General features: G+C 52.1%; 1 protein-coding gene across 2 annotated transcripts in view; it reads right to left on the reverse strand.

The window, feature by feature from the left end:
• The window catches only part of LOC311124089 (zinc finger protein 827-like), a 27,741-nt gene extending 3,686 nt beyond the window's left edge, over nucleotides 1-24,055 (reverse strand). The window contains exons 1-6 of one of the 2 annotated variants that reach the window (XM_084198302.1): nucleotides 23,400-24,055; nucleotides 22,935-23,189; nucleotides 18,284-18,523; nucleotides 3,776-3,946; nucleotides 992-1,109; nucleotides 200-475 (exon numbers count right to left, since the gene is read on the reverse strand). In XM_084198302.1, the coding sequence (XP_084054428.1) occupies nucleotides 200-475; nucleotides 992-1,109; nucleotides 3,776-3,946; nucleotides 18,284-18,523; nucleotides 22,935-23,189; nucleotides 23,400-24,009 (1,670 nt within the window). In that variant the 5' untranslated portion in view covers nucleotides 24,010-24,055. Of the gene's footprint in view, nucleotides 1-199; nucleotides 476-991; nucleotides 1,113-3,775; nucleotides 3,947-18,283; nucleotides 18,524-22,934; nucleotides 23,190-23,399 lie in introns of both variants that reach the window. The other variant, XM_084198301.1, reaches the window with a different exon arrangement.
• Nucleotides 24,056-25,161: the final 1,106 nt, after the last annotated feature.

Raw genomic sequence — 25,161 nt, forward strand, 5'->3', positions numbered from 1 at the left:
TCAGTCAGTTAGTTAACCAGTAGTCAGTTAGCTAGTTAGTTAGTCAGTCAGTTAACCAGTAGTCAGTCAGTCAGTTAGTTAAAAGTTAGTTAAACAGTAGTCAGTCAGTCAGTTAGTTAGTTAAAAGTTAGTTAAACAGTAGTCAGTCAGTCAGTTAGTTAGTCAACCAGTAGTTAGTTAGTTAGTGGTTAACCCTGACCTGAGCTCTCCAGATTGTGGGCCGTCTCTTCCGTCAGGTAAGTCTTTGGGGGTGTGGCCTCCCAACAGGTGTGTCTGTAGATAGTCCCCGCTCCCCGCCTCTCCAGGTGTATGTGTGTGAGAGCTGGTGTGAGCCCTCATCGCTCGCTCCTCACTGGTGGAGTGGTCACACACACTGCAGCGGAGAGTGAAAGCGTCACGCTCCCATTCGCTGTGCTCCGTCATGTGACCAAGGAACAGGCTCCGCCCCTCCAGCTCAAACCCGCACACGTGACACCTAAAGGGGAGGGGCAATGATGTCATCATAGAGAATATGTGTGTGTGTGTGTGTGTGTGTGTGTGTGAGAGAGTTACCTTTAGTAGTAGTTGAAGCCGGTGGTGTGTGTCTCAGCTGTGTGTGTGTGTGTGTGTGTGTGTGTGTGTGTGTGTGAGAGAGAGAGAGATACCTGTAGTAGTAGTTGAAGCCGGTGGTGTGTGTCTCAGCTGTGTGTGTGTGTGTGTGTGTGTGTGTGTGTGTGTGTGTGTGAGAGAGAGAGAGAGTTACCTGTAGTAGTAGTTGAAGCCGGTGGTGTGTGTCTCAGCTGTGTGTGTGTGTGTGTGTGTGTGTGTGTGTGTGTGTGAGAGTTACCTGTAGTAGTATTGAAGCCGGTGGTGTGTGTCTCAGCTGTGTGTGAGTGTGTGTGTGTGAGAGAGTTACCTGTAGTAGTAGTTGAAGCCGGTGGTGTGTGTCTCAGCTGTGTGTGAGTGTGTGTGTGTGTGTGTGTGTGTGTGTGTGTGTGTGTGAGAGAGTTACCTGTAGTAGTAGTTGAAGCCGGTGGTGTGTGTCTCAGCTGTGTGTGAGGCTAGGTGATGGTTGAGGTTCCTCTGACACTGGGCTTGGTACGAACACACAGGACATATATGCCTACTGACTACTGGGAGAGTAGGAGGGGGAGAGAGAGAGAGAGGGAGAGTAGGAGGGGGAGAGAGAGAGGGGTGGGGAGAGTAGGAGGGGGAGAGAGAGAGGGGTGGGGAGAGTAGAAGGGGGAGAGAGAGAGGGGTGGGGAGAGTAGGAGGGGGAGAGAGAGAGGGGTGGGGAGAGTAGAAGGGGGAGAGAGAGAGGGGTGGGGAGAGTAGAAGGGGGAGAGAGAGAGGGGTGGGGAGAGTAGGAGGGGGAGAGAGGGGTGTGGGGAGAGTAGGAGGGGGAGAGAGAGAGGGGTGGGGAGAGTAGGAGGGGGAGAGAGAGAGGGGTGGGGAGAGTAGAAGGGGGAGAGAGAGAGGGGTGGGGAGAGTAGGAGGGGGAGAGAGAGAGGGGTGGGGAGAGTAGAAGGGGGAGAGAGAGAGGGGTGGGGAGAGTAGAAGGGGGAGAGAGAGAGGGGTGGGGAGAGTAGGAGGGGGAGAGAGGGGTGTGGGGAGAGTAGGAGGGGGAGAGAGGGGTGTGGGGAGAGTAGGAGGGGGAGAGAGAGGGGGGTGGGGAGAGTAGAAGGGGGAGAGAGGGAGGGGTGGGGAGAGTAGAAGGGGGAGAGAGAGAGGGGTGGGGAGAGTAGGAGGGGGAGAGAGAGTAGAAGGGGGAGAGAGGAAGAGAGAGTAGGAGGGGGAGAGAGGGGTGGGGAGAGTAGGAGGGGGAGAGAGAGAGAGGGGTGGGGAGAGTAGGAGGGGGAGAGAGAGAGGGGGAGTAGGAGGGGGAGAGAGAGAGGGGTGGGGAGAGTAGGAGGGGGAGAGAGAGAGGGAGAGAGAGAGGGGTGGGGAGAGTAGGAGGGGGAGAGAGAGGGGTGGGGAGAGTAGGAGGGGGAGAGAGAGAGGGGGAGTAGGAGGGGGAGAGAGAGAGGGGTGGGGAGAGTAGGAGGGGGAGAGAGAGTAGAAGGGGGAGAGAGAGAGGGGTGGGGAGAGTAGGAGGGGGAGATAGAGAGTATTTGCATTTTACATTGTAGTCATTTAGCAGACGCTCTTATCCAGAGCGACTTACAGTTAGTTATTTTCATACTGGTCCCCCGTGGGAATCGAACCCACAACCCTGCCGTTGCAAACGCCATGCTCTACCAACTGAGCTACACAGGACTACGTAGGAGAGAAAGAGGGAGAGAGAGAGTAGGGGGGAGAGCGGGGAGAGAGAGAGAGAGAGAGAGAGAGAGCGGGGAGGGAATCAATCAACCACTGACAAGAGAAGAGTCAATACAAACAGATGAGGAGAGGACAGGAGAAGGGAGGGGAGGAGTGGGGAGAGTAAATGGGTGATGGTAGTAGAACAGGTGATGGTAGTAGAACAGGTGATGATAGTAGAACAGGTGATGATAGTAGAACAGGTGATGGTAGTAGAACAGGTGATGATGGTAGTAGAACAGGTGATGATGGTAGTAGAACAGGTGATGATGGTAGTAGAACAGGTGATGGTAGTAGAACAGGTGATGGTAGTAGAACAGGTGATGATAGTAGAACAGGTGATGGTAGTAGAACAGGTGATGGTAGTAGAACAGGCGATGATAGTAGAACAGGTGATGATGGTAGTAGAACAGGTGATGGTAGAAGAACAGGTGATGATGGTAGTAGAACAGGTGATGGTAGTAGAACAGGTGATGGTAGTAGAACAGGCTATGGTAGTAGAACAGGTGATGATGGTAGTAGAACAGGTGATGGTAGTAGAACAGGCGATGATAGTAGAACAGGTGATGGTGGTAGAACAGGTGATGGTAGAAGAACAGGTGATGATGGTAGTAGAACAGGTGATGGTAGTAGAACAGGCGATGGTAGTAGAACAGGCGATGATAGTAGAACAGGTGATGGTAGTAGAACAGGCTATGGTAGTAGAACAGGTGATGGTAGTAGAACAGGTGATGGTAGTAGAACAGGTGATGGTAGAAGAACAGGTGATGATGGTAGTAGAACAGGTGATGGTAGTAGAACAGGTGATGGTAGTAGAACAGGTGATGATAGTAGAACAGGTGATGATAGTAGAACAGGTGATGGTAGTAGAACAGGCTATGGTAGTAGAACAGGTGATGGTAGTAGAACAGGTGATGGTAGTAGAACAGGTGATGGTAGTAGAACAGGTGATGGTAGTAGAACAGGTGATGGTAGTAGAACAGGTGATGATAGTAGAACAGGTGATGATAGTAGAACAGGTGATGGTAGTAGAACAGGGGATGGTAGTAGAACAGGGGATGGTAGTAGAACAGGTGATGGTAGTAGAACAGGGGATGGTAGTAGAACAGGGGATGGTAGTAGAACAGGGGATGGTAGTAGAACAGGGGATGGTAGTAGAACAGGGGATGGTAGTAGAACAGGGGATGGTAGTAGAACAGGGGATGGTAGTAGAACAGGTGAGGAGAGTAGAAGAGAGGGAGGGGGGTAAGATGGAGAGGGAGGGGGGTAAGATGGAGAGGGAGGAGGGTAAGATAGAGAGGGAGGAGGGGAAGATAGAGAGGGAGGAGGGGGAGATAAAGGGAGGGTGATATTTGTAAACAAAAGGCTCTGCTATCTTCTGCTCCACAGGCTTTATTGTTATTGACCCAACCAGGACCTGCATCCCAAATGGTACCATATTCCCTACATAGGGCCCAGCGGGTTCCCCTACCGTGGAGGGCTGAGTGGGTTCCCCTACCGTGCTGAGGCTTGTCTGTGGAGGGCTGAGTGGGGTCCCGCTGGTCCGGGGGGGTAGAGGGGGTGGAGGGCTGAGTGGGGTCCCGCTGGTCCGGGGGGGTAGACTGCTTCTCCACCACAGGACTAGAGAAGGCTCTGTTCCCTTTCAGCTCATTTGCTTTGCAGACTTTTTCTGAAGAGAAACAAGAGTCAACTGTTAGTTACCTAGACTGCTGTAGCATTTCACGGCTACATTTAGTTACCTAGACTGCTGTAGCATTTCACGGCTACATTTAGTTACCTAGACTGCTGTAGCATTTCACGACTACATTTAGTTACCTAGACTGCTGTAGCATTTCACGGCTACATTTAGTTACCTAGACTGTTGTAGCATTTCACGGCTACATTTAGTTACCTAGACTGCTGTAGCATTTCACGGCTACATTTAGTTACCTAGACTGCTGTAGCATTTCACGGCTACATTTAGTTACCTAGACTGCTGTAGCATTTCACGGCTACATTTAGTTACCTAGACTGCTGTAGCATTTCACGGCTACATTTAGTTACCTAGACTGCTGTAGCATTTCACGGCTACATTTAGTTACCTAGACTGCTGTAGCATTTCACGGCTACATTTAGTTACCTAGACTGCTGTAGCATTTCACGGCTACATTTAGTTACCTAGACTGCTGTAGCATTTCACGGCTACATTTAGTTACCTAGACTGTTGTAGCATTTCACGGCTACATTTAGTTACCTAGACTGCTGTAGCATTTCACGACTACATTTTGTGGTATAATTTCGGACACAAATGCTTTAATGACAAACTCTTTTTTTCCCCCTAAATGTTTTTCTGGGAATGCAACAATAACATTGTGGTTGACATATCATATACACTGACTGGACAAAACATTAAGAACACCTGCTCTTTCCATGACAGACTGACCAGGTGAATCCAGGTGAAAGCTATGATCCCTTATTGATGTCACTTGTTAAATCCACTTCAATCAGTGTAGATGAAGGGGAGGAGACAGGTTAAAGAAGGATATCTAAGCTTTGAGATAATTGAGACATGGATTGTGTATGTGTGCCATTCAGAGGGTGAATGGGCAAGACAAAATATTTAAGTGCCTTTGAACGGGGTATGGTAGTAGGTGCCAGGCGCACCGTATTGTGTCAAGAACTGCAACGCTGCTGGGTTTTTCACGCTCAACAGTTTCCTGTGTGTATCAAGAATGGTCCACCACCCAAAGGACATCCAGCCAACTTGTCACAACTGTGGGAAGCATTGGAGTCAAGATGGGCCAGCATCCCTGTGGAACGCTTTTGACACCTTGCCCAGACGAATTGAGGCAGTTCTGAGGGCAATATTAGGAAGGTGTTCTTAATGTTTTGTCCACTCAAGTGTATACTGTGTGTACCTGACAGTTGGTAGAAGGTTCTAGAGTGTAGTAGAAGGTTCTAGAGTGTAGTAGAAGGTTCTAGAGTGTAGTAGAAGGCTATAGAGTGTAGTAGAAGGCTATAGAGTGTAGTAGAAGGCTGTGGAGTGTTGTGGTTGTACCTGACAGTTAGTAGAAGGTTCTAGAGTGTAGTAAAGGTTCTAGAGTGTAGTAGAAGGCTATATAGTGTAGTAGAAGGTTCTAGAGTGTAGTAGAAGGCTGTAGAGTGTTGTGGTTGTACCTGACAGTTGGTAGAAGGTTCTAGAGTGTAGTATAAGGTTCTAGAGTGTAGTAGAAGGCTATAGAGTGTAGTAGAAGGCTATAGAGTGTAGTAGAAGGCTGGTGGTTGTACCTGACAGTTGGTAGAAGGTTCTAGACTGTAGTGGAAGGTTCTAGAGTGTAGTAGAAGGCTGGTGGTTGTACCTGACAGTTGGTAGAAGGTTCTAGACTGTAGTGGAAGGTTCTAGAGTGTAGTAGAAGGTTCTAGAGTGTAGTAGAAGGCTGTAGAGTGTGGTGGTTGTACCTGACAGTTGGTAGAAGGTTCTAGAGTGTAGTAGAAGGTTCTAGAGTGTAGTAGAAGGCTATATAGTGTAGTAGAAGGCTATAGAGTGTAGTAGAAGGCTGGTGGTTGTACCTGACAGTTGGTAGAAAGTTCTAGACTGTAGTGGAAGGTTCTAGAGTGTAGTAGAAGGCTGGTGGTTGTACCTGACAGTTGGTAGAAAGTTCTAGACTGTAGTGGAAGGTTCTAGACTGTAGTAGAAGGCTATATAGTGTAGTAGAAGGTTCTAGAGTGTAGTAGAAGGCTGTAGAGTGTGGTGGTTGTACCTAACAGTTGGTAGAAGGTTCTAGACTGTAGTGGAAGGTTCTAGAGTGTAGTAGAAGGCTGGTGGTTGTACCTGACAGTTGGTAGAAGGTTCTAGACTGTAGTGGAAGGTTCTAGAGTGTAGTAGAAGGCTATAGAGTGTAGTAGAAGGCTGTAGAGTGTGGTTGTTGTACCTGACAGTTTGTAGAAGGTTCTAGAGTGTAGTAAAGGTTCTAGAGTGTAGTAGAAGGCTATATAGTGTAGTAGAAGGTTCTAGAGTGTAGTAGAAGGCTGTAGAGTGTGGTGGTTGTACCTGACAGTTGGTAGAAGGTTCTAGAGTAGGGGTGTCAAACATACGGCTCACGGGTGGTTTGAGTAAAAATAATCTAATGCAAAATTGGGGGGGAAATGAACTCAATGTACTTTAAAATGACTAAAACCAAATCAAAACTGTGAAGAAATGATAATGGACCCTCACTGAACAAAGACGTAAATGCAACATGCAACAACGCTGTCGTACACGTCGATCCAGAGCATCCCAAACATGCTCAATGGGTGACATGTCTGGTGAGTATGCAGGCCTGTCACGATCGTGTTGACGAGAAGGAGTAGACCAAGGCGCAGCGTGTGAAACGAACATGACTTTAATAGTTAAAGCACAAACTACAAAACAAAACACGATCGAGAAGTCCACAGTAACACTGACTGAACACGGAACAAAAACCCACAACCCCAAGGTGAACAATGACAGTTTAAATATGGCTCCCAATCAGAGACAACGAGCCAACAGCTGACACTCGTTACCTCTGATTGGGAGTCACTCCTTCAAACAAAGAAATACAACCCAACAGAAATACCAACATAGAAATACACCCAATGAATGAACACACCCTGGCTCAACATACAGAGTCCCGGAGCCAGAGCGTGACAGTACCCCCCCCTAAAGGCGGACTGCGACCGCGCCTCAATACGGGCTAAACAAGGGAGGGCTGGGTGGGCATACCTCCTCGGCGGTGGCTCTGGCTCCGGCCTTGATCCCCACCTCCTCTCCAACCCCCCAAAGTACCCCTGGTCCTGTCTAGCCCCGCTGGCCGGAGCCAGACTGACGACACGCGCCCCTGGCTTGGTGCGTGGAGGACGAACGGGCCTTACCAGGCTGACGACGCGCACCACTGCCTTGGCGCGGGGAGCAGGAATGGGCCGGACCGGGCTGACGAAGCGCACCCCTGACTTGGTGCGGAGAGCGGGACCGGGCCGGACAGGGCTGACGAAACGCACCACAGACTTGGTGCGGGGAGCAGGAACGGGCCGGACAGGGCTGACGAAACGCACCACAGACTTGGTGCGGGGAGCAGGACTGGGCCGGACAGGGCTGTCGACGCACACCGTAGACTTGGTGCGTAGAGCAGGAACAGGCCGGGCAGGGCTGTCGACGCACACCGTGGACTTGGTGCGTGGAGCAGGAACAGGCCGGGCTGGGCTGGCGACGCACACCGTAGGCTTTGTGCGTGGAGCAGGAACAGGCCGGGCTGGGCTGGCGACGCACACCGTAGGCTCTGTGCGTGGAGCAGGAACAGGCCGGGCTGGGCTGGCGACGCACACCGTAGGCTTTGTGCGTGGAGCAGGAACAGGCCGGGCTGGGCTGGCGACGCACACCGTAGGCTTTGTGCGTGGAGCAGGAACAGGCCGGACAGGGCTGGCGACGCACACCGTAGGCTTTGTGCGTGGAGCAGGAACAGGCCTCACCGGACTGTGGAGACGGATAGGAGACCTGGAATGAAGAGCGGCCACAACCCGTCCCGGCTGAATGCCTACCTTCACACACTCTGTGTGAGGCATCCGCACAGGACGTACAGGGCTGTGTACCCGTACCGACATGACAGCACGTGATACTGGAGCAGGATATCCGGGACCGCGGAGAGGCACAGGAGACCACGAGCGTTGAGCCGGCACACTCCGTCCTGGCTGCATACCCCCCTTCGCACGACACGTGCGGGGTGCTCGCACAGGATGTACAGGACTGTGCCGGACCACTCGTGGCACCGTACGCTGCTCCGCATACCGCGGAACCTGCCCCGTCCCATGCTGCCATGCCTGAGTACGGGAAGTTGGTTCCGCTCTCCATCCCGGCCTCGCCAACCTGCCTTCTGGCCCCCAAAACCCGGTGGCCTCCTCTCCAAATTGCCCTGTGGCAGCCTCCTGCTGCCCAGCCGCCCAAGCCATGTGCCCCCCCCAAAAAATTTCTTGGGGTTGCCTCTCGTCCTTCCGACGATGGTCCTGCTGACGCCGTTGCTCCTCTCTCGCCAGGGCCTTGATCCTACCCCAAGGTCCCTTGCCCCCGAGCATGTCCTCCCAGGACCACGATTTGCCCACCTGGGCCATCGCCAGCCTCTCTATCTCCTTACCCGGCGCTTCCTCCCATGTCCAGTCTCCTTGCTCCTGGACACGCTGCTTGGTCCTTTGGTGGTGGGTTTTTCTGTCACGATCGTGTTGACGAGAAGGAGTAGACCAAGGCGCAGCGTGTGAAACGAACATGACTTTAATAGTTAAAGCACAAACTACAAAACAAAACACGATCGAGAAGTCCACAGTAACACTGACTGATATGGAACAAAAACCCACAACCCCAAGGTGAAAACAGACAGTATAAATATGGCTCCCAATCAGAGACAACGAGCCGACAGCTGACACTCGTTACCTCTGATTGGGAGTCACTCCTTCAAACAAAGAAATACAACCCAACAGAAATACCAACATAGAAATACACCCAATGAATGAACACACCCTGGCTCAACATACAGAGTCCCGGAGCCAGAGCGTGACAAGGCCATGGAAGAACTGGGGCATTTTCAGCTTCCAGGAATTGTGTACAGACCCTTGCGACATGGGGCCGTGCCTTATCATGCTGACAAATGAGGTGATGGCGGCGGATGAATGGCACGACAATGGGCCTCAGGATCTCGAAACGGTATCTCTGTGCATGCTATTGTGTTCATTGTGTAGAAGGTTATAGAGCAGGGCTCTCCAACCCTGTTCCTGAAGAGCTACCCTCCTGTAGGTTTTATCTCCAACCCTGTTCCTGGAGAGCTACCCTCCTGTAGGTTTTAACTCCAACCTTGTTCCTGGAGAGCTACCCTCCTGTAGGTTTTAACTCCAACCCTGTTCCTGGAGAGCTACCCTCCTGTAGGTTTTAACTCCAACCCTGTTCCTGGAGAGCTAGCCTCCTGTAGGTTTTAACTCCAACCCTGTTCCTGGAGAGCTACCCTCCTGTAGGTTTTAACTCCAACCCTGTTCCTGGAGAGCTACCCTCCTGTAGGTTTTAACTCCAACCCTGTTCCTGGAGAGCTACCCTCCTGTAGGTTTTAACTTCAACCCTGTTCCTGGAGAGAGCTACCCTCCTGTAGGTTTTAACTCCAACCCTGTTCCTGGAGAGATACCCTCCTGTAGGTTTTAACTCCAACCCTGTTCCTGGAGAGATACCCTCCTGTAGGTTTTAACTCCAACCCTGTTCCTGGAGAGCTACCCTTCTGTAGGTTTTAACCCCAACCCTGTTCCTGGAGAGCTACCCTCCTGTAGGTTTTAACTCCAACCCTGTTCCTGGAGAGCTACCCTCCTGTAGGTTTTAACTCCAACCCTGTTCCTGGAGAGCTACCCTCCTGTAGGTTTTAACTCCAACCCTGTTCCTGGAGAGATAACGTCCTATAGGTTTTTCCCAGATGTATCTAACTTGATTCAGTTTAACAATCAGCTAATTATTAGAATCAGATGTGCTAGATTAGGGTTGGAGTGGAAACCTACAGGACGGTAGCTCTCCAACATATTGTATCACAGCGCAGTATTGTCAGGGCGTGTGTAGGTGTAGTGTAGGAAATCAGATGCAGGACGCAGACGGTAGGTTCCAAATGCTGTATTCCGGCCCAAACACAGGCAACAGGGCAACAAAGCCCAACAGCTAAACTACGCACAAGGCGTATAGGCAAAATGCGCACAAACAGGTGCGACAAAATGAAGTAGTGCACGAAACAAGTGCAATCGAGCTCCAGCGCAGTGGAGAGAATATGCTCAACCGAGCAAACACAACACTGACGAAAAACAATCATACACAACACATGACAAACACAACGAGAAACTTATAGGACACTAATCACGTAAAACAGAAACAGGTGTGACACAAACAGACAAAAGCAAACGAACATGAAACATCTATCGGTGGCAGCTAGAATTCCGGAGACGACGAGCGCCGAAGCCTGCCCGAACAAGGAGGAGAGGCAGCCTCGGCCGAAACCGTGACAGTACCCCCCCCTTGACGCGCGGCTCCAGACGCGCGCCGACTCCGGCCTCGGGGACGGCCAGGGGGACGCGGCGCAGGGCGCGTCGGATGCCTCCGATGGAACTCCGTCAGAAGCGATGGGTCCAACACGTCTCTCCTCGGCACCCAGCACCGCTCCTCCGGACCGTACCCCTCCCACTCCACTAGATACTGGAGACCCCCCATCCGACGTCTCGAATCCAAGATGGATCTCACGGAGTACGCCGGTGCCCCCTCGATGTCCAACGGGGGCGGAGGAGTCTCCAAGATCTCATCGTCTTGGAGTGGGCCCGCTACCACCGGCCTGAGAAGGGACACATGGAACGAGGGGTTAATACACTTATACTCCACAGGTAGCTGTAATCTATAACAAACCTCGTTCAACCTCCTCAGGACTTTAAATGGCCCTACAAACCGCCGACCCAGTTTCCGACAGGGCAGGCGGAGGGGCAGGTTTCTGGTAGAGAGCCAGACTCGATCACCAGGTGCGTACACCGGTGCCTCACTGCGGTGGAGATCAGCGCTCGCCTTCTGACGTCGGAGGGCCCGCTGCAGGTGGACGTGTGCAGCGTTCCAAGTCTCCTCCGAGCGCCGCGCCCACTCATCCACCGCAGGAGCTTCGATCTGGCTCTGCTGCCAGGGTGCCAGAACCGGCTGGTAACCTAACACACATTGAAATGGGGTTAGGTTCGTGGAGGAATGGCGTAGGGAATTCTGGGCCATCTCGGCCCAGGGAACGTACCTTGACCACTCCTCCGGCCGGTCCTGGCAGTATGTTCTGAGAAACCTACCCACATCCTGGTTTACGCGTTCCACCTGCCCATTGCTCTCCGGGTGGTAGCCCGAGGTGAGACTCACCGAGACCCCCAACCGCTCCATAAACGCTCTCCAGACCCTGGAGGTGAATTGGGGACCCCGATCAGCCACAATGTCCTCGGGCACCCCGTAGTGCCGGAACACATGGGTAAACAGTGCCTCGGCGGTTTGCAGGGCCGTAGGAAGACCCGGCATGGGGAGCAAACGACAGGCCTTAGAGAACCGGTCCACAACGACCAGGATGGTGGTATTCCCTTGGGAGAGGGGAAGATCTGTTATAAAGTCCACTGAGAGGTGGGACCATGGCCGTTGTGGAACGGGCAGGGGTAGCAACTTACCCCTAGGTAAATGTCTAGGCGCCTTACACTGGGCGCACACCGAGCAGGAGGAAACATAAACCCTCACATCCCTAGCCAACGTGGGCCACCAGTACTTGGCACTAAGACAGTGCACTGTCCGGCCGATACCCGGATGTCCAGAGGAGGGTGACGTGTGAGCCCAATAAATCAATCGATCCCGAACCTCGAGCGGAACGTACTTCCGACCCTCCGGGCACTGTGATGGACTAGGGTCGGTGCGTAACGCCCGCTCGAGTTCAGCATCGATCTCCCACACTACCGGCGCCACCAGACACGACGCAGGCAGTATGGGAGTGGGCTCCACGGACCTCTCCTCCGCGTCATACCGCCGAGACAGCGCATCTGCCTTGCCATTCTGTGACCCAGGGATGTACGTGATCTTAAACGTAAACCTGGTCAAGAACATACTCCATCTTGCCTGGCGAGGGTTCAGCCTCCTCGCCGCTCGGATGTACTCCAGGTTACGGTGGTCCGTCAAAATGAGGAAAGGGTGTTGAGCCCCCTCAAGCCAGTGCCTCCACACCTTTAGAGCCTGTACCACGGCTAACAGCTCCCTGTCCCCTACGTCATAGTTCCGCTCCGCCGGACTGAGCTTCTTAGAGTAAAAAGCACAGGGGCGGAGTTTAGGTGGCGCGCCAGATCGTTGTGAAAGCACGGCTCCTAACCCGGCCTCCGACGCGTCCACCTCTACTTGGAACGGCAAAGAGGGATCCGGGTGCGCCAGCACTGGGGCCGAGGTAAACAGGTCCTTCAGCCTCCCAAACGCCCTGTCCGCCTCGGCCGACCACTGCAGACGCACCGGACCCCCCTTCAACAGAGACGTGATGGGAGCTGCCACCTGTCCAAACCCCCGGATAAACCTCCTGTAGTAATTTGCAAACCCCAAGAACTGCTGCACCTCCTTCACAGTGGTTGGTGTTTGCCAATTACGCACGGCCGACACTCGATCTACCTCCATCCTCACCCCTGACGCAGACAACTGATAACCCAAAAAGGAGACCGACTCCTGGAAAAACAGACACTTCTCTGCCTTCACATACAGGTCGTGCTCCACCAGCCTCCGCAACACCTTGCGCACCAGGGCTACATGCTCGACACGGGTAGGTGAGTACACGAGAATGTCATCAATGTACACCACCACCCCCTGCCCCTGCATGTCCCTGAAGATCTCATCCACAAATGATTGGAAAACTGATGGAGCGTTCATCAACCCGTATGGCATGACCAGATACTCGTAATGGCCCGAGGTGGTACTAAAGGCTGTTTTCCATTCATCGTTCTCCCTGATGCGCACCAAGTTGTACGCGCTCCTGAGATCTAGTTTCGTGAAGAAACGCGCCCCATGCAACGACTCAGTCATGGTCGCAATCAGCGGGAGTGGATAACTATACTTCACCGTAATCTGATTGAGACCACGGTAATCGATGCATGGGCGCAAACCACCATCCTTTTTCTTCACGAAAAAGAAACTCGAGGACGCGGGGGAAGTGGACGGCCGTATGTATCCTTGTCTCAGTGATTCGTCTATGTAAATCTCCATAGCTTTCTTCTCCTCCTGAGACAGAGGATACACATGGCTCCGTGGGAGCGCAGCTCCTGCCTGGAGGTTTATCGCACAATCCCCCTGCCTATGGGGTGGCAACTGCGTCGCCCTCGCCTTACTAAACGCAATAGCCAAATCCCCATACTCAGGTGGAATGTGCAATGCGGGCACCTGGTTTGGACTCTCCACCGAGGTAGCCCCTACGGAAACGCCCAAACATCTACCCACACACTGAGCAGACCACTCCATCAGAGCCCTCTCCTGCCACGAAATCACTGGGTTATGGGTACTCAACCAGGGCATTCCCAGCACCACCGGATACGCAGGAGAGTCAATCAGGAACAGCTGAATCATCTCCTGATGACCCCCCTGCGCACACATCCTAAGTGGCGCCGTGACCTCCCTGATCAAGCCCGTACCCAACGGACGACTATCTAGGGCGTGAACGGGAAAAGGAACATCAACAGGAATGAGGGGAATCCCTAACGCTAAACAAAACTTTTTATCAATAAAATTCCCAGCTGCGCCTGAATCTACCAGCGCCTTATGCTGGGCATGAGGTGCTACCTGTGGAAAACGTACAGGCATACAAAAATGGGCAACAGAGAGCTCTGGGTGAGTGGGGCGCCTACTCACCTGGAGGGAATCCCCAGTGCGGGGCCTGTCGTCATCTCCCCTAGGAGGCCATCCCCAGCACCTAGCCGCGGTGTGTCCTCCCCGGCCACAGTTGGTGCAGTGGATGGACCCCCTAGCCTGCCGACTCCTCCTCTCTCTAGCGCCAGCGCCCCCGAGCTCCATGGGACAAGGCTCGGAGGCGCTGGAGGGTGGAATGGACGGACCCTCCGCAAGACGTCCGCGGGTAGCCAGCAGGGTATCCAGCCTGATGGACATATCCACCAGCTGGTCGAAGGTGAGACTGGTGTCCCTGCAAGCCAGCTCCCGACGGACGTCCTCTCGTAGGCTGCATCGGTATAGATCGATGAGGGCCCGATCATTCCACCCTGCATCTGCCGCCAGAGTACGGAATTCGAGTGCGAATTCCTGGGCACTTCTCCTCCCCTGTCGGAGGAAGACCAGACGCTCCCCCGCCGCTTTCCCCTCCGGGGGATGGTCGAACACCGCTCTGAAGCGGCGGGAGAACTCAGGGTACGTAATGGTCGTGGCGTCTATCTTCCTCCACTCCGCGTTGGCCCACTCCAACGCTTTTCCGGCCAGGCAGGAGATCAGAGCGGACACGCTCTCGTGCCCTGAAGGTGCCGGGTGCACGGTGGCCAGGTATAGCTCGACCTGGAGCAGGAATCCCTGACACCCAGCCGCTGTCCCGTCGTAAGCCCTCGGGAGAGATAGTCGGACTCCTCGAGGTTCCGGTGCTGGAACGGGCGGGCTGGCCGATGGTGCTGGCAGGGCGGGCGGTGGTGGAGGCGAACCCCAGCCTCGGAGTGTGGTAATCACCTCCTGCAGGGCGTTCCCCATCTGCAGGAGTTGCTCCTGCTGATCCCGAACCTGGGCTTCCAGTCTGGTCTGGGCTGCTTCGGCTCCTGCTGATTCCATGAGTGGTGTATGATTCTGTCAGGGCGTGTGTAGGTGTAGTGTAGGAAATCAGATGCAGGACGCAGACGGTAGGTTCCAAATGCTGTATTCCGGCCCAAACACAGGCAACAGGGCAACAAAGCCCAACAGCTAAACTACGCACAAGGCGTATAGGCAAAATGCGCACAAACAGGTGCGACAAAATGAAGTAGTGCACGAAACAAGTGCAATCGAGCTCCAGCGCAGTGGAGAGAATATGCTCAACCGAGCAAACACAACACTGACGAAAAACAATCATACACAACACATGACAAACACAACGAGAAACTTATAGGACACTAATCACGTAAAACAGAAACAGGTGTGACACAAACAGACAAAAGCAAACGAACATGAAACATCTATCGGTGGCAGCTAGAATTCCGGAGACGACGAGCGCCGAAGCCTGCCCGAACAAGGAGGAGAGGCAGCCTCGGCCGAAACCGTGACAAGTATGCTTAGGGTCATTGTCCTCCGTCCCATTGTCCTCCGTCCCAGTCTCAAATCTCTGGAAGACTGAAACAGGTTTCCCTCAAGAATTTCCCTGTATTTAGCGCCATCCCATCATTCCTTAAATTCTTACCAGTTTCCCAGTCCCTGCCGATGAAAAACATCCCCACAGCATGATGCTGCCACCACCATGTTTCTCTGTGGGGATGGTGTTCTCGGGGTGATGAGAAATGTTGGGTTTGCGCCAGACATAGCGTTTTCCTTGATGGCCAAAAAGCTCAATTTTAGTCTCATCTGACCAGAGTACCTTCTTCCATATGTTTGGGGAGTCTCCCACATGCCTTTTGGCGAACACCAAACGTGTTTGCTTATTATTTTCTTTAAGCAATGGCTTTTTTTCTGGCCACTCTTCCGTAAAATCCAGCTCTGTGGAGTGTACGGCTTAAAGTGGTCCTATGGACAGATACTCCATTCTCTGCTGTGGAGCTTTGCAGCTCCTTCAGGGTTATCTTTGGTCTCTTTGTTGCCTCTCTGATTAATGCCCTCCTTTTCTGATCCGTGAGTTTTGGTGGGCGCCCCTCTCTTGGCAGGTTTGTTGTGGTGCCATATTCTTTCCATTTTTTAATAATGGATTTAATGGTGCTCCGTGGGATGTTCAAAGTTTTGGATATTTTTTAATAACCCAACCCTGATCTGTACTTCTCCACAACTTTGTCCCTGACCTGTTTGGAGAGCTCCTTGGTCTTCATGGTGCCGCTTGCTTGGTGGTGCCCCTTGCTTAGTGGTGTTGCAGACTCTGGCGCCTTTCAGAACAGGTGTATATACAGTGGTGTGAAAAAGTGTTTGCCCCCTTCCTGATTTCTTATTTGTTTGCATGTTTGTCACACTTAAATGTTTCAGATCATCAAACTAATTTTAATATTAGTCAAAGATAACACATGTAAACACAAAATGCAGTTTTGAAATGAAGGTTGTTATTATTAAGGGAAAACAAAATCCAAACCCACATGGCCCTGTGTGAAAAAGTGATTGCCCCCTACAACCTAATAACTGGTTGGGCCACCCTTAGCAGCAACAACTGCAATCAAGCGTTTGCGATAACTTGCAATGAGTCTTTTACAGCGCTGTGGAGGAATTTTGGCCCACTCATCTTTGCAGAATTGTTGTAATTCAGCCACATTGGAGGGTTTTCGAGCATGAACTGCCTTTTTAAGGTCATGCCACAGCATCTCAATAGGATTCAAGTCAGGACTTTGACTAGGCCACTCCAAAGTCTTCATTTTGTTTTTCTACAGCCATTCAGAGGTGGACTTGCTGATGTGTTTTGGATCATTGTCCTGCTGCAGAACCCAAGTTCGCTTCAGCTTAAGGTCACGAACAGATGGCCGGACATTTTCCTTCAGGATTTTTTGGTAGACAGCAGAATTAATGGTTCCATTTATCACAGCAAGTCTTCCAGGTCCTGAAGCAGCAAAACAGGCCCAGACCATCACACTACCACCACCATATTTTACTGTTGGTATGATGTTCTTTTTCTGAAATGCGGTGTTACTTTTACGCCAGATGTAATGGGACACACACCTTCCAAAAAGTTCAACTTTTGTCTCGTCAGTCAGAGTATTTTCCCCAAAGGTCTTGGGGATCATCAAGATGTTTTCTGGCAAAAATGAGACGAGCCTTAATGTTCTTTTTGCTCAGCAGTGGTTTTCGTCTTGGAACTCTGCCATGCAGGCCATTTTTGCCCAGTCTCTTTCTTATGGTGGAGTCATGAACACTGACCTTAACTGAGGCAAGTGAGGCCTGCAGCTCTTTGGATGTTGTTGTGGGGTCTTTTGTGACCTCTTGGATGAGTCGTCGCTGCGCTCTTGGGGTAATTTTGGTCGGCCGGCCACTCCTGGGAAGGTTCACCACTGTTCCATGTTTTTGCCATTTGTGGATAATGGCTCTCACTGTGGTTCGCTGGAGTCCCAAAGCTTTAGAAATGGCTTTATAACATTTTCCAGACTGATGGATCTCAATAACTTTCTTTCTCATTTGTTCCTGAATTTCTTTGGATCTCGGCATGATGTCTAGCTTTTGAGGATCTTTTGGTCTACTTCACTTTGTCAGACAGGTCCTATTTAAGTGATTCCTTGATTGAGAACAGGTGTGGCAGTAATCAGGCCTGGGTGTGGCTAGAGGAATTGAACTCAGGTGTGATAAACCACAGTTGAGTTCTGTTATAACCCTTTTTCACACAGGGCCATGTAGGTTTGGATTTTGTTTTCCCTTAATAATAACAACTTTCATTTCAAAACTGCATTTTGTGTTTACTTGTGTTATCTTTGACTAATATTTACATTTGTTTGATGATCTGAAACATTTAAGTGTGACAAACATGCAAACAAATAACAAATCAGGAAGGGGGAAAACACTTTTTCACATCGCTGTATACTGAGATCATGTGACACTTAGATTGCACACAGGTGGACTTTATTTAACTAATTATGTGATTTCTGAAGGTAATTGGTTGCACCAGATCTTATATAGGGGCTTCATAGCAAAGGGGGTGAATACATACGCACGCACCACTTTTCCGTTATTTATTTTTTAGAATTTTTTGAAAGTTATTATTTTCATTTCACTTCACCAATTTGGACTACTTTATGTATGTCCATTACATGAAATCCAAATAAAAATCCATTTAAATTACAGGTTGTAATGCAACAAAATATGAAAAACGCCAAGGGGGATGAATACTTTTGCAAGGCACTGTGTGTATACAGTATACAAATAGTGTGTAAATAGTATTTTTGTTGTCTCTGGGTGTCTTTCCAATATATAACTCTTTATTTTTTTATGTCCTTGTCTATAACTGTTCTGTACTTTGTCATGTGTTTTTATGTTTTGTGTGGACCCCAGGAAGAGTAGCTGCTGCATGTGCAGTGTCTAATGGAGATCCTAATTAACTAAACCTGACAGTTGGTAGAATGTTCTAGAGTGTTTGTAGAAGATTCTAGTGTTGTGGGTACCTGATAGTTGGTAGAAGGTTCTAGAGTGTTGTGGGTACCTGACAGTTGGTAGAAGATTCTAGAGTGTTGGTAGAAGTTTTTAGAGTGTTGTGGGTACCTAACAGTTGGTAGAAGGTTCTAGAGTGTTGGTAGAAGGTTCTAGAGTGTTGTGGGTACCTGACAGTTGGTAGAAGGTTCTAGAGTGTTGTGGGTACATGACAGTTGGTAGAAGGTTCTAGAGTGTTGTGGGTACCTGACAGTTGGTAGAGGAGAGCAGAGGCCATTTTGACTGAGATGTCCTGGGAGAAGAGATCTCTCTGGAACAGATCCTCATCTTCTTCAGGGAGGAGGGGGGCAGGGGGTGTCTTCTCGCCCCTCCCGGGCTCCACTCGCTCCCCTGGGGTCAGGACAGGGTCAGGGGTCAGGGGGTCAACCTCCATAGGCTCCTCCTCCTCTTTCACCTTTAAACCCTGGACCACCACTTCCTGCTTCTCTGTGATTGGTGGAAGAGGGAGGAGGAGAGAGCATAAGGGATAGGGAGTGTGTGTGTGATACATACACGACATTACCAAAAGTATGTGGACACCTGCTCGTCACACAACGCTAGCTGCTATCTCATTGGTATTGAGGTAATGTAATGCTAACGCTAGCTGCTATCTCATTGGTATTGAGGTAATGTAATGCTAACGCTAGCTGCTATCTCATTGGTATTGAGGTAATGTAATGCTAACGCTAGCTGCTATCTCATTGGTATTGAGGTAATGTAATGCTAACGCTAGCTGTTATCTCATTGGTATTGAGGTAATGTAATGCTAACGCTAGCTGTTATCTCACTGGTATGGAGGTAATGTAATGCTAACGCTAGCTGCTATCTCAATGGTATGAGGTAATGTAATGCTAACGCTAGCTGCTATCTCATTGGTACACTACATGACCAAAAGTATGTGGACACCTGCTCGTCAAACAACTCCTTCCAAAATCTTGGCCATTAATATGGAGTTGGTCCCCCCTTTGCTGCTATAACAGCCTCCACTCTTCTGGGAAGGCTTTCCACTAGATGTTGGAACATTGCTGCGGGGACTTGCTTCCATTCAGCCACAAGAGCATTAGTGAGGTCGGGCACTGATGTTGGGAGATTAGGCCTGGCTCGCAGTCGGCGTTCCAATTCATCCCAAAGGTGTTCGATGGGGTTGAGGTCAGGGCTCTGTGCAGGCCAGTCAAGTTCTTCCACACCGATCTCGACAAACCATTTCTGTTTGGACCTCGCTTTGTGCACGGGGGCATTGTCATGCTGAAACAGGAAAGGGCCTTCCCCAAAGTGTTGCCACAAAGTTGGAAGCACAGAATGGTCTAGAATGTCATTGTATGCTGTAGCGTTAAGATTTCCCTTCACTGGAACTAAGGGGCCTAGCCCGAACCGTGAAAGACTGCCAGATGGTGAAGCGTGATTCATCACTCCAGAGAACGCGTTTCCACTGCTCCAGAGTCCAATGGTGGCGAGCTTTACACCACTCCAGCCGACGCTTGGCATTGCGCATGGTGATCTTAGGCTTGTGTGCGGCTGCTCGGCCATGGAAAGCCATTTCATGAAGCTCCCAACGAACAGTTCTTGTGCTGACGATGCTTTGAGGCAGTTCAAATCAAATTACATTTTATTGGTCGCATAGACATATTTTTCAGATGTTATTATGGGTGTAGCGAAATGCTTGTGTTTCTAGCTCCAACAGTGCAGTAATATCTAACAATACATAACAACACACACACATCTAAAAGTAAAATAATGGAATTAAGAAATATATAAATATTAGGACGAGCAATGTCGGAGTCCAGAGGATAAATACAGTATTTATACAGTACCAGTCAAAAGTTTGGACACACCTACTCATTCCAGGGTTTTTCTTTATTTTTACTATTTTCTACATTGTAGAATAATAGTGAAGACATCAAAACTATGAAATAACACATATGGAATCATGTAGTAACCAAAAAAAGTGTTAAACAAATCAAAATATATTTGAGATTTGAGATTCTTCAAAGCAGCCACCCTTTGCCTTGATGACAGCTTTGCACACTCTTGGCATTGTGCAAAGGTGAACAGAAAGGCACCGGAGCGACGAACCGCCCTTGCTGTCTCTGCCTGGCCGGTTCCTGTCTCTCCACTGGGATTCTCTGCCTCTGACCCTATTACGGGGGCTGAGTCACTGGCTTACTAGTGCTCTTCCATGCCGTCCCTAGGAGGGGTGCATCACTTGAGTGGGTTGAGTCACTGACGTGATCTTCCTGTCCGGTTTGTCGCCCCCTCGGGCTCGTGCAGTGGAGGAGATCTTCCTGGGCTATACTCAGCCTTGTCTCAGGGTAGTAGGTTGGTGGTCTGTTGATATCCCTCTGGTGGTGTGGGGGCTTTGCTTCGGCAAAGTGGGTGGGGTTATATCCTGCCTGATCCGGGGGTATCGTCGGACGGGGCCACAGTGTCTCCCGACATCCCCCCGTCTCAGCCTCCAGTATCTATGCTGCAATAGTCTATGTGCCGGGGGGCTAGGGTCAGTCTGTTATATCTGGTGTTATTCTCCTGTCTTATCCGGTGTCCTGTGTGAATTTAAGTATGCTCCCACTCTCTCTCTCTTCCTCTCTCCCTCCCCTCCCGGAGGACCTGAGCTCTAGGACCATGCCTCAGGACTACCTGGCCTGATGACTCCTGGCTGGTCGTGTTTTGGAGGAAAAAATAAAAAAGCGATGTGGAGAGAGAGAAGGAAAGGAGGAGGGGACAGAAGAGGAAGAGGGGGAGGGAGAGGACAGAGGAGGAAGGAGAGGAGGAGGAGGAGGGGACAGGGGAGGAAGGAGAGGAGGGAGAGGAGGGGACAGAGGAGGAAGGAGAGGAGGGAGAGGAGGGGACAGAGGAGGAAGGAGAGGAGGGAGAGGAGGGGACAGAGGAGGAAGAGGGGGAGGGAGAGGAGGGGACAGAGGAGGAAGGAGAGGAGGGAGAGGAGGGGACAGAGGAGGAAGGAGAGGAGGGAGAGGAGGGGACAGAGGAGGGAGGAGAGGGGGAGGGAGAGGAGGTGACAGAGGAGGAGGGAGGGAGAGGAGGGGACAGAGGAGGAAGAGGGGGAGGGAGAGGAGGGGACAGAGGAGGAAGGAGAGGAGGGAGAGGAGGGGACAGAGGAGGGAGGAGAGGGAGAGGAGGGGACAGAGGAGGAAGGAGAGGAGGGAGAGGAGGGAGAGGAGTAGACAGAGGAGGAAGGAGAGGGGGAGGGAGAGGAGGGGACAGAGGAGGGAGGAGAGGGGGAGGGAGAGGAGGGGACAGAGGAGGAAGAGGGGGAGGGAGAGGAGGGGACAGAGGAGGAAGAGGGGGAGGGAGAGGAGGAGACAGAGGAGGAAGGAGAGGAGGGAGAGGAGGGGACAGAGGAGAAGGAGGGGGAGGGAGAGGAGGTGACAGAGGAGGAGGGAGAGGAGGGAGAGGAGGGGACAGAGGAGGAAGGAGAGGAGGGAGAGGAGGGACAGAGGAGGAAGAGGGGGAGGGAGAGGAGGAGACAGAGGAGGAAGAGGGGGAGGGAGGAGGGGACAGAGTAGGAAGAGGGGGAGGGAGAGGAGGGGACAGATGAGGAAGAGGGGAGAGGGAGGAGGGGACAGAGGAGGAAGAGGGGGAGGGAGAGGAGGAGACAGATGAGGAAGAGGGGGAGAGGGAGGAGGGGACAGAGGAGGAAGGAGAGGAGGGAGAGGACAGAGGAGGAAGGAGAGGAGGGAGAGGAGGGGACAGAGGAGGAAGGAGGGGAGGGAGAGGAGGGGACAGAGGAGGAAGAGGGGGAGGGAGAGGAGGAGACAGAGGAGGAAGAGGGGGAGGGAGGAGGGGACAGAGTAGGAAGAGGGGGAGGGAGAGGAGGAGACAGAGGAGGAAGAGGGGGAGGGAGAGGAGGAGACAGAGGAGGAAGAGGGGGAGAGGGAGGAGGGGACAGAGTAGGAAGAGGGGGAGGGAGAGGAGGAGACAGAGGAGGAAGAGGGGGAGGGAGAGGAGGAGACAGAGGAGGAAGAGGGGGAGAGGGAGGAGGGGACAGAGGAGGAGAGGAGGGACAGAGGGAGGGGGAGGGAGAGGAGGGGACAGAGGAGGGGGAGGGGAGAGGGAGAGGAGGGGACAGAGGAGGAAGAGGGGGAGGGAGAGCAGCATTGCGAGGTTAACACGCTTAAATGTCTTACTCACGTCGGCCACGGAGAACGAGAGCCCACAGTACTCGGGAGCGGCCCGCGTCGGTGGCACTGTGTTATCCTCAAGCGGGGGAAAGAAGGTGTTTAGCTTGTCCGGGAGCAAGACGTCAGTGTCCGCGACGTGGCTGGTTTTCCCTTTCTAATCCTTGATTGTAATCTGTGATTGTCTGGAGTCCCTGCCACATAAGTCTTGTGTCTGAGCCACTGAATTGCGACTTCACTTTGTCTCGGTACTGACGTTTTGCCTGTTTGACTGACTTACGGAGGGAATACCTGTACTGTTTGTATTCAACCATATTCCCAGTCACCTTGCCGTGGTTAAATGTGGTGGTTCGCGCTTTCAGTTTGGCACGAATGCTGCCATCTATCCACGGTTTCTGGTTTAGGTAAGTTTTAATTGTCACAGTGGAAACAACATGAACTCAGTCACCGTGTCAGTGTATACGTCAATGTGATCAAAACAACCTTGAAGCATGGATTCCGATTGTTCAGTCCAGCGTTGAATAGACCTTAGCATGGGTACTTCCTGTTTGAGTTTCTGCCTATAGGAAAGAGAGATGCAGAATGGAGTCGTGATCTGATTTGCCGAAGGGAGGGCGGGGGAGGGCCTTGTAGCCATCCCGGAAGGGAGAGTAACAACGGTCGAGAGTTTTTGAAGCGTGAGTACTACAGGCAATGTGTTGTGTGTGTGTGTGTGTTAAGCCTACCAGACAGTCTCCTGAGCAGTTCAGAAGCCACGGCGACACTGATGTCTTGCTCCAGCAGGCCTCTCTCTCTCTCCTCCTCTGGTCGGGTGAGGTGGGGGGTGGGAGGCTCAGGACTAGCCCCAGGCCCATCTGGTGAGAGAGCCAGACCAGGCTCACCTGCCTGCTGCTGCTGCTGCTGCCCAGGTCTCAGGCCCTCCTCCTGGGGCTCCTGCTTTACTACAGACCCCGGCTTTACCCCGGCCTGCTGGGTGGCTGCTACAGGGGGGATAGAGGGGGAGTGACAGTTACAAATGCAGGTGTCTGTGTGTGTGTGTGTGTGTGTGTGCGTGCGTGCGTGCGTGCGTGCGTGCGTGCGTGCGTGCGTGCGTGTGTGTGCGCGCGTGCGTGCGTGCGTGTGTGTGTGTGCGTGTTCATGTGCGTGTGCGTGTGTGCGTGCGTGCGTGCGTGCGTGTGTGTGTATGTTACCTGAGAGTTTGATGAGCAGGTCAGAGGCGGTCTTGGTGTTGATGTCAGGGCTGAAGAGCGAGGTCGCCATGGGAATCATGATGGGGATGTGTGTGAGGGGGCTGGGTGTGTGTGTGAGGGGGCTGGGTGTGTGTGTGTTTGGTGTGTGTGTGTGTGTGTTTGGTGTGTGTGTGAGGGGGCTGGGTGTGTGTGTGTTTGGTGTGTGTGTGAGGGGGCTGGGTGTGTGTGTGAGGGGGCTGGGTGTGTGTGTGAGGGGGCTGGGTGTGTGTGTGTTTGGTGTGTGTGTGTGTGTGTTTGGTGTGTGTGTGAGGGGGCTGGGTGTGTGTGTGTTTGGTGTGTGTGTGAGGGGGCTGGGTGTGTGTGTGAGGGGGCTGGGTGTGTGTGTGAGGGGGCTGGGTGTGTGTGTGTTTGGTGTGTGTGTTCTGCGTTTGGGTGGAGAGGAGGAGTCAGAGGAGGTACTGGCCTTGCGCCTGTTCCTCTTGGGGGTGAGAGAGGGGGGAAGAGGGTAGAGAAGGTGAGAGAGGAGAGGGGTTGAGACCTCCCTCTCTTGGGGCTCCGCTTTTACACAGACTATATCTTTGTCTCTCCCTTTTTCCCTCTCTCCCTCCATCTCTCCCTCTCTCTCTCCCTCCCTCTCTCCCTCCCTCTCTCCCTCCCTCTCTCCCCTGCCTCTCTCCCTCCCTCTCTCCCTCCTTCTCTCCCTCCCTCTCTCCCTGCCTCTCTCCCTCCCTCTCTCCCTCCCTCTCTCCCTCTCTCTCTCCCTCCCTCTCTCCCTCCCTCTCTCCCTGCCTCTCTCCCTGCCTCTCTCCCTCCAGGGCTTCTTGCTTCACAGTAGCAGGGTACAGAGGAGTTTGACTGGAGGAGTAGCAGAGAGCAGTGTCTAGGGGTCTGGGGGAGAGCTGTACTATACACCCAGGCTTCAACCCGGCCTGCTGGCTCTTTCCCTCTCTCTCCCTCTCCTCCTCTGTCTCTCCCTCCATCTCTCCCCTCTCTCTCTCCCTCCCTCTCTCCCTCTCTCTCCCTCTCCTCCTCTGTCTCTCTTTCCTCCTTCCCCTCCCAGTCTCTCTCCCTGTGTGTTTCCTGTGTGAGTGTGTTTGTGTCCTGCGTAGGAGTGTGTGTGAGTGTGTGTGTGTCTCTGGGGTTAGTTCTCTGGTGGCGTCTCATGTGCAGCTTCAGGCTAAAGAGGCGGAGTGAGGTGAAAGGGCAAAGGTCACACTGAAACTCCTCCCCTTTATCCTGCTGCCTGTGAACCTGAGAGAGAGAGAGAGAGAGAGAGAGAGAGAGAGAGAGAGAGAGAGAGAGAGAGAGAGAGAGAGAGAGAGAGAGAGAGAGAGAGAGAGAAATTGTCTTCCCCTTCATGACTGTAAAACTATGCATCTGCATAATATTGAAATGATTAATGTGGATTCAACTAAAATATTTTGTCTGTGCGTGCGTCCGTGTGTGCTTGCATGTGTGTGTGAGCCATATACCTTTTGTGTGTGCGTGTGCGTGCGTCCATGTACTTGTGTGTGTATAAACCCTGTACCTTCATGTGTGCTGTGAGGTTGTCCTTGCGTGCACAGCGGAAGGGACAGAGCTGACACCGGTGGCTCTTTAACCCCGTGTGAACCGACATGTGTCTCCTCCAATAACTCCTCCTCTTCATCTGCAGACCACACACTGAACACTGGAATACACCTGGGGGGGGCGGAGATACGTCATGTTTTTATCCTGTGTGTTTGTGTTTCCATGGTAACACTTTCCAATAAAACCTTTACAC

Source organism: Coregonus lavaretus, assembly GCF_964263955.1.
Source record: "Coregonus lavaretus genome assembly, contig: HAP1_SCAFFOLD_2617, whole genome shotgun sequence".
In the NCBI taxonomy this organism is placed as follows: Eukaryota; Metazoa; Chordata; class Actinopteri; order Salmoniformes; family Salmonidae; genus Coregonus; species Coregonus lavaretus.